The sequence below is a fragment of the Asparagus officinalis genome, chromosome 8, assembly GCF_001876935.1.
Source record: "Asparagus officinalis chromosome 8, Aspof.V1, whole genome shotgun sequence".
NCBI lineage: Eukaryota > Viridiplantae > Streptophyta > Magnoliopsida > Asparagales > Asparagaceae > Asparagus > Asparagus officinalis.
The window spans coordinates 129,875,428-129,882,854 of NC_033801.1; the positions used below are offsets into that span (position 1 = coordinate 129,875,428).

The 7,427-nt window shown below is 35.8% G+C and overlaps 2 protein-coding genes across 2 annotated transcripts in view; one reads left to right on the top strand and one right to left on the bottom strand.

Annotated features, from left to right (window-relative positions):
• On the top strand, positions 216–3,950 carry LOC109822454 (peptidyl-prolyl cis-trans isomerase FKBP20-1-like). Its single transcript, XM_020388652.1, has 5 exons — positions 216–346; positions 2,934–3,067; positions 3,140–3,219; positions 3,406–3,498; positions 3,586–3,950. The coding sequence occupies exons 1-5, from the start codon at positions 238–240 to the stop codon at positions 3,734–3,736; spliced, it is 567 nt and encodes a 188-aa protein (XP_020244241.1). The 5' UTR covers positions 216–237; the 3' UTR covers positions 3,737–3,950.
• LOC109821949 (vacuolar amino acid transporter 1-like) overlaps positions 4,308–7,427 on the bottom strand; it is a 5,420-nt gene continuing 2,300 nt past the window's right edge. Inside the window, exons 2-10 of the mRNA XM_020388103.1 lie at positions 6,938–7,152; positions 6,779–6,802; positions 6,505–6,685; positions 5,594–5,813; positions 5,363–5,498; positions 5,109–5,271; positions 4,934–4,977; positions 4,773–4,835; positions 4,308–4,665 (exon numbers count right to left, since the gene is read on the bottom strand). Of these exons, the coding sequence (XP_020243692.1) occupies positions 4,573–4,665; positions 4,773–4,835; positions 4,934–4,977; positions 5,109–5,271; positions 5,363–5,498; positions 5,594–5,813; positions 6,505–6,685; positions 6,779–6,802; positions 6,938–7,152 (1,139 nt within the window). The 3' untranslated portion in view covers positions 4,308–4,572. The remainder of the gene's footprint in view (positions 4,666–4,772; positions 4,836–4,933; positions 4,978–5,108; positions 5,272–5,362; positions 5,499–5,593; positions 5,814–6,504; positions 6,686–6,778; positions 6,803–6,937; positions 7,153–7,427) is intronic.

The window sequence follows — 7,427 nt, forward strand, 5'->3', positions numbered from 1 at the left end:
CTGGCAATTGCTTGGTAACTTTTGATTGCTCAACTAGTTGCCACATGGACATGAATTTATTATCAATAAATTGGTATTCATAATCACACGGATGTAAATATGAAAACTCTCTATAGTTACTTGTCATTTTGCTTTTTCCTAGTGTAGTATTTCATATTAGAGAGTTGTATCTTATTTCGTTAATTTATTGTTTTCTTGGTGGTTTTCCTAAACAGCTTCGTTTGAAGCTAAAAAGCAATGGGTGATGCGATAGATTTAACTGGGGATGGAGGCGTGCTCAAAAAAATTATTACCCATGCAAAGGCTGATGCTATTACACCAACAGATGACCTTCCATTAGTTGATGGTACTGATGACTTCTCACATTCTCCTGCTTTCAACAAAGAGTTACATTGGTGTATATCTAAATATCTTAACAGCGAGATACTTAAAAGTTTGATGCTTTCTCCAAGTATTGATGTTCATTTCTTGTTTAGTGCAATAAATATTACGGTGGGAGAAAAGTACTGCCTTAAAGTTCCAAGTCCTCAATTTTCCTGTGAAGGTTTATTTAGCCCCATCCCCCGAAAAATATTTTGTATGCATTCTGTTCAACCCAATTGAGTTCGTCAATACTGAAGTCTTTCCCTCTGTACAGGCTTGGGAGTGGCACTTTGAATTTTAAGAGACTCTGCACAACATGCAGTGGTGTATTATACTTATTAGTCAAATAGTAGGTGCACAGTTGTAGCACGTATGCAGCATAGTTTCTAAGTTGCGCAGCTTGCGCCTAGGCCCCATTTTATCAGCTGGATATTTGCTTTGGAATTTCATTTTCTTTTCAATATTAAGTTATTCTATATTTGGTGTTAAGTAACCCATAGCCTGTACTGGGTCAAACTTTCATATTGACACGATAAATATTCATATGCTATTGACTTGAAATTATTTCATTTTCATCTTTTTAAGTAGGTTCTAGCAATTGTCATATTCTGAAGGTTAATAAGAAAAATTGCTCTGTCGGTTAAACATGGAAACTAGTAACAGTTTCCAGTAGTACTATGGTATGTGCTCCTATTGTTGCTTCCCTCTATAACCATATTTTTCAAATTTACAAGCATGTAACATTTTGCTTTCTCAAAGAATATACATCTGATCAATAAGTTATTCTATATTTGGTGTTAAGTAACCCATAGCCTGTACTGGGTCAAACTTTCATATTGACACGATAAATATTCATATGCTATTGACTTGAAATTATTTCATTTTCATCTTTTTAAGTAGGTTCTAGCAATTGTCATATTCTGAAGGTTAATAAGAAAAATTGCTCTGTCGGTTAAACATGGAAACTAGTAACAGTTTCCAGTAGTACTATGGTATGTGCTCCTATTGTTGCTTCCCTCTATAACCATATTTTTCAAATTTACAAGCATGTAACATTTTGCTTTCTCAAAGAATATACATCTGATCAATTTATAATACCTTTATTTGAAAATGTTATGCTATATTTAGCTCATATTCTTCGTGATTATTTATTGTTTTCTTGTCTATAGGCATATCCATATAAAATTCTTAAAAGAGTTTCTATTCGAATGTGGGTCATGGGATACAGGCCATTTGCACCAGTAAACTTGTATAATTAATTCGTAATATGCTATCAACAGGCAATCATTCTTATTTAACACCATAGATGGTGCACATTAACCTGAAGTTGCCAATTTGATGTGGCTACCATCTGGCATCACATCGTTGATCCATTAAGAAGGGTCGATGATGGGAAATGAAGATTAGAAACATAGTTTATGTGCTATGTAGCAAAACACCTTTTCTTTTGTAGCTACCTAAATAGTTTAAATATGAAAAGGGGTATTTTTCCAAAGGTGCATCCTGCTACACATTTTTTGTACCATTGCCTGCATATTTACTAACAGTGCGACTAGCCCATTAAAGTTACCAATGTCCAGTTAGATTTTTCCTTCTGCAAGAGTCTGACAACAAAATCTATCGATGTTAAAGCCCTCCAACAGTCTTGACCTCTTTGCTCCCTTTTCCATACGCTACCCTCTTTTCCTCTATTTCTTCTTCCCCTCTTCTACTTCGACCTTCATCTCTGACTCCGATTTTTATTGCGTCTTTGCCTCTAAGTTTTCCAACCATCTTCAGTCCTTGATAGAAGCTCCTCTGACTTCGACTGTGGAAATTGTAGCTTGTATTTTTTTTTTTAAGAGAAGTACCAATATCTTTTTTTCTAGGTATATTCCTACTGGAATTAAATTATTAGGCATAATCTATAATTTAAATTAGGAATAAAAAATCATGTAGATTGCACCTATGCTTTGCTATATACAGTCTTTGCTGTGAGAAACAAGCTCTAGGCTTTATGCTTTTCCAGCTTTCAGGATTAGATAAAAACATGTGAGACATCTATTCTTTGGAAACATGGATAGGATGATAAAATGGTGTCCATGGCCAATAAACGGCAAAAAATTGTCCTTCATTATTAGTTCTTTCAAGGAAAAAGGATTAAGTGTTGTTACATTATCTGGCCTTACGTAGGTTTTCTTTTTGGTATATAATGATGAAAAGCACTCAAGTGATGCCAGTGTGTCTCACTTATCAATATAACAAAAAAGTTTTATCTTTCTGCATAAGACAGTCTGGGATTCATGAACTTTTACTAGTTTTATCAACCCGGTATTCCCAAATTAGTTGGTGCAAAATTCCTGAAGTTCCCGTCTAAGGTATAATTTCTGATGAGAAAAGAGCTAACCAATATAATCCAAGAGAAATACTCTATGATTACATTGAGCAGAAAAAAATCTACAAGAACATTGTGCTACACGGAGATGCATTCCTCCTGGCATAGTCGAGACATGAAAACATTTCGTTCTTTTTTCTTTTTTTACGTGCGACTAGTATTTCTTTATCAACCTACCTATCCTATTTTCTGCCAGTTCATTATGAAGGCACCTTAGCTGAAACTGGTGAGGTTTTTGACACCACACATGAAGACAATAGTATCTTCTCATTTGAGGTTGGTTCAGGCTCTGTGATCAAGGCTTGGGATATTGCCTTAAGGACTATGAAGGTAATTATATGATGATACTGATGTTTCCCTGTTAATTATGTTTCAATAACTCGTCTCTATGAATTCTTGTAGGTTGGAGAGGTCGCAAAAATTACTTGCAAGCCAGAATATGCCTATGGAAGTGCAGGTTCTCCACCAGATATACCACCAGAGTAAAATCTCTGACCTGTTTTTCTCCATTTTTGACTCTTTTCTTTTACTCTTAAGAATCTGATATACGTAATAGCCTTTCTATCCTTTACCAGATACCGTTTGAAGAGAAGTAGGCATATTTATTAGATTTATTACAACTAATTACAATGATCTCTAACCAGTGCTTTCGGTTACTGGTGATGCAGTGCCACTCTTATTTTTGAGGTGGAGCTGGTGTCTTGTAGACCTCGGAAGGGTGCGAGCCTAGGTAGCGTGTCAGATGAAAAGGCTAGGCTGCAGTAAGTGCGAATAACCCGTAATTAAACCTGTGATAATGACTTGCTTGTTTGAATGCTGGTAAGTTGACTGCTGAAACATCGGAACAGGGAACTGAAGAAGCAGAGAGAAATGGCTGCAGCAACCAAAGAGGAGGAGAAGAAGAAGAGGGAAGCAGCAAAAGCTGCTGCTGCTGCTCGAGTGCAGGCCAAGTTGGATGCAAAGAAAAACCAGGGGAAAGGTAAAGGAAAGGGGAAGTAGGTACGGAATATGCATGTATATACTTTGACAAGGTTGGAATGTGGAAGTTACTCCGTACTGAGATGTTTTGATGGCGAGCTTACCCAGAACTTAGAACCTTTACCTTGTTTCATCACATAGCATCTATTATAACATATAAAATAATTGCCTTGTTAAACTGTTCGTTGTGATGTGGTATTTTCTGCTGATATAAAAGTTTGTGATGGTTATGATATTTTTCTGCACAGGGCCCCTAAATAGATCATGGTAGTGTTGTGAAATTTGCCTAGCAAAAGTTGTACGAGTTGAGTAACATCACCACCTACTCCTACTCTTCAAGGGTCGTGTTTGGAAAAGATGGAGAAGTTTCCACGTGTAAGTTGTCTCTAATCTGATTAATACCTTGCCAAGTCAGTAATCCAAATTGATGATCAACATCACTCATTGTTCCACATAAACAACGAACGTGTTAAATTTATGAACTTTTCATTTTGAAGTATGGTTACGGTATTGTAATGTAAAAAAAAATTCAGACAGTTAATCTATTTTGTGAATAACTTAAAACACAATTTTTATCCATTAAACCATGTGATATGCAAATTAAGCTATAATTGAATGGCCAGAAACAAAAAAGCTAACCAATTATTACATTTCACAAGAAGTCCCGCATTAGCTTGTTCAGTAACAAACAGGGAAATGAATGAAAAAGAGTGAAATGAGCTAGTAACTATACTGAACAAATAATGAAACAACAATGAGACGCATTAAAAAAACTGTACATGAGGGGTTAACTACTGAAAAAACTTTCGGTATATTTTGTTTGAAGGACAAAACTAGCTCTCTCTTTCCTGTTCATATCAAAGCTCGTCAACAATATTCTTAATCGAGGAGTAGGAGCCAACACACGAGCAAACTACTCCAAGAATCATAACGAAAATGCATGCAGAAACCTGAAAAAAGCAACACAAAACAACATAAGCTAACATTCTATAACTGGTATTAAGTAAATCACTATCCTAAATGTTATATATTGGTGTATAGTGATATATTCACTTACATGCAGATTGCTTACTGACTTGCGTTTAATGCTGAGATAGCATGCACATGGCATAATGAGAGTCTGTCACAAAATTCCCATGAAAAAAAAATGTTAAAATAGATGTTCAATTGAAAATGTAGCGACACAAAGCGCTGTTTTCTTATGATAAAAGTACTTACCAAAAGCATTGCGAAAAATGAACCAAGCAATGCCATGACAAGACCTGAAAACAAATTGAGCCAAATATTGATAAACTTAGAGAACGAACATTTCCTCATCATATCATGCAAGCAATTTCCCAAAAACATAGATCTGCGTGTCTCAATTCGGGGAAAAAGTAAAAGTAATACTCACCGAAAAATGGAATTGAGAGGGACACGATAAGAGATGTAAGAACAAGCATTGTTCTGAGTAACACCACATTTGAATGAGATTGTCTATTGGAAGGTAAGAGTTCCTCAATGCTCAAAGCAACCGGAGTCATTGTCAAAGCATACTTTGAGAGTGGATTCACAACCTAATAGAAGAAAAATAAATATGTATTTTTTATTTAGAGAAAATAAATAAATGAACGTATTATGCAACGGCATTTTAAGGATTTCTCTTACCGTGGTCCAAATTGCAACCTTAGAAGTCAAAAGTTGAGCAGGCATATTAAGTGTAAACTGAGACATGGTAGAATCACCAAACATTAGAAAACCTGCTGAGGCTACTGCTGCGTATAGAATTGTGCATATCCCAAAGCTGCAGCATGAAAAATAGAAAATAAAGAAAAACTGATTCACATTGCGAAGAAATGAATTAGTGAGTGACTTTTTATTATGTACATATCAGTTTACCAGGCTAATAAAACTGTCGGAAAATCTTCTTGTTTCTTCATTGAAGAATAAATGTTGGGGAAAACAGAATGTCCAGAGTAGCAAACCCCATAGAGTCCAAGTGAAACCGGGAGGTTTACAAGGTTCAAAGCAGTTCCAGTTCGATGAAACCCGATTCCATCAACAATTCCAACCCAAAACAAGCAGATGATCACTAGTACTGTTGCAATTACACCCCCAGCTGAAACAACAGGCCTTCAAACATGATTACTTCCTACGTCAAACCCCACATTTAAAAGTATCCGTTATAGATGAAGAAAGTTGCGTAAATTTCACAAATCTACCATGAGCTTTGGGGGTGTTCAGCATAAAGCTACCATAAACTTTTTTGATTAGTTTCACCAAGCTTCCATACCTGACAGTAGTTAGGGAAAGCTGATGCATACTCATGTACTATATTTATTTGGTAGAGAGTTAATTGCTGATAGACCCCTGTAGTGTCGCTGTTTTGGACTTAACACTCATTTAGTTTTACTTTTGCTGATAGACGGCTGGGTAAATTTTTTTTTGACATTTTTTACGCTCCAGATGGCGTATTTGTGAAAAACAAATCTCACTTTCTTTGAGGATTAATAGGTCCTGCAAAATAAAACTTGAGGGGTAGTAAATTTAAAACAATGGTACTACGGGGGTCTTTCCACAGTGAAACACTTTTGTGGGCTGATTGTTATAGTAAAGATGCTTCAGACCTTTTATCCAAGAGAGCAACAATCTATAATAGTTCATGGTATTTTTTCCGCACTTCTAAAAATTCATGATAGTTTCTCTAATAAATAGTTCACAGTAGTTTCCTGTTAAAACTCCCGAGGTTCATGGCAGTACTGTGAAATTTACCCGAGGAAAGTACGAATGGTTAATAGAATGAGAATTACCTGAGAGGTATGAGAGCAAGCTTAGGTCTCTAAGCCAAACAGTGGGAAGAACTGCAAGTGCTGTTGTTAGTGCAAATAATCGATGGGGTTCCAAAATAAGGCCCAAGAGGTTTAGACGCGCATTAGGAAACAATGATGCTAGGCTATCTCCCACCAGAGTTATGTACTCAACACAAGATGCCTGCAACAAGAGATCGATGCACATTGCTGAATACTTTCAATCAAAGGCATGGTATCTAAAATTTGAAGTATTTTTGAGGATTTCTGCACTTACATATAGCTCCAGGTATAAAACTATCTGCAATAACAATTATACAGTATCCAATTAGAAAAATTTCAAAGTCATCAAGCACTATAATTGACATAAAATCAAGTAAAATCCATTATGGTAAAAAAAAAACAGATAACATTTAGAAAATGATGAAGAGCTTACGGATACAAAAATGCGACCAGTCATCCCAAAAGCAGCAAAACCGATATCAGGATAAGTCTGAAGCTCCGGGGAGCTATCTAAGCACTTCTTCAATAGAATTCCAGTGTAGAATGCAATTGATCCAAGCACAAACAGCAACAAAATGCTTAGCCATCCTCCTTCCTTCAGAGCATAAGGTGTAGTAAGTAGTCCCACACCACAGAGCACATTGATTCCTATCAACGAGTTAACCAGTCGAAACATAAAGGTGAATTACACAAACGTTTGTAGCATTAATGAAAAGTTTTTACTAAATTCGCCAATAACAGAATAGAAGACCTGCTCTCATATCATGAACTATTGAACAAGAGCCTTTAATTTATCTTCCATTTGTGATTGATGAAGTCAACCATTCATAGTACACTAGTGTATATAAGCAAATGGTCAGATGTGACGTTTATCATATTTGCATCCACTTACTAACTACGGATATGAAAATAAATGTGTTTTT

Excerpts from the sequence above, each read along its gene's own strand:
- LOC109822454 (XM_020388652.1), top strand. The coding sequence starts at position 238 with ATGGGTGATGCGATAGATTTAACTGGGGATGGAGGCGTGCTCAAAAAA. Across the intron at positions 3,068-3,139 it reads TTGCCTTAAGGACTATGAAG|GTTGGAGAGGTCGCAAAAAT; the intron begins GTAATTATATGA and ends GAATTCTTGTAG. Across the intron at positions 3,220-3,405 it reads CCACCAGATATACCACCAGA|TGCCACTCTTATTTTTGAGG; the intron begins GTAAAATCTCTG and ends CTGGTGATGCAG.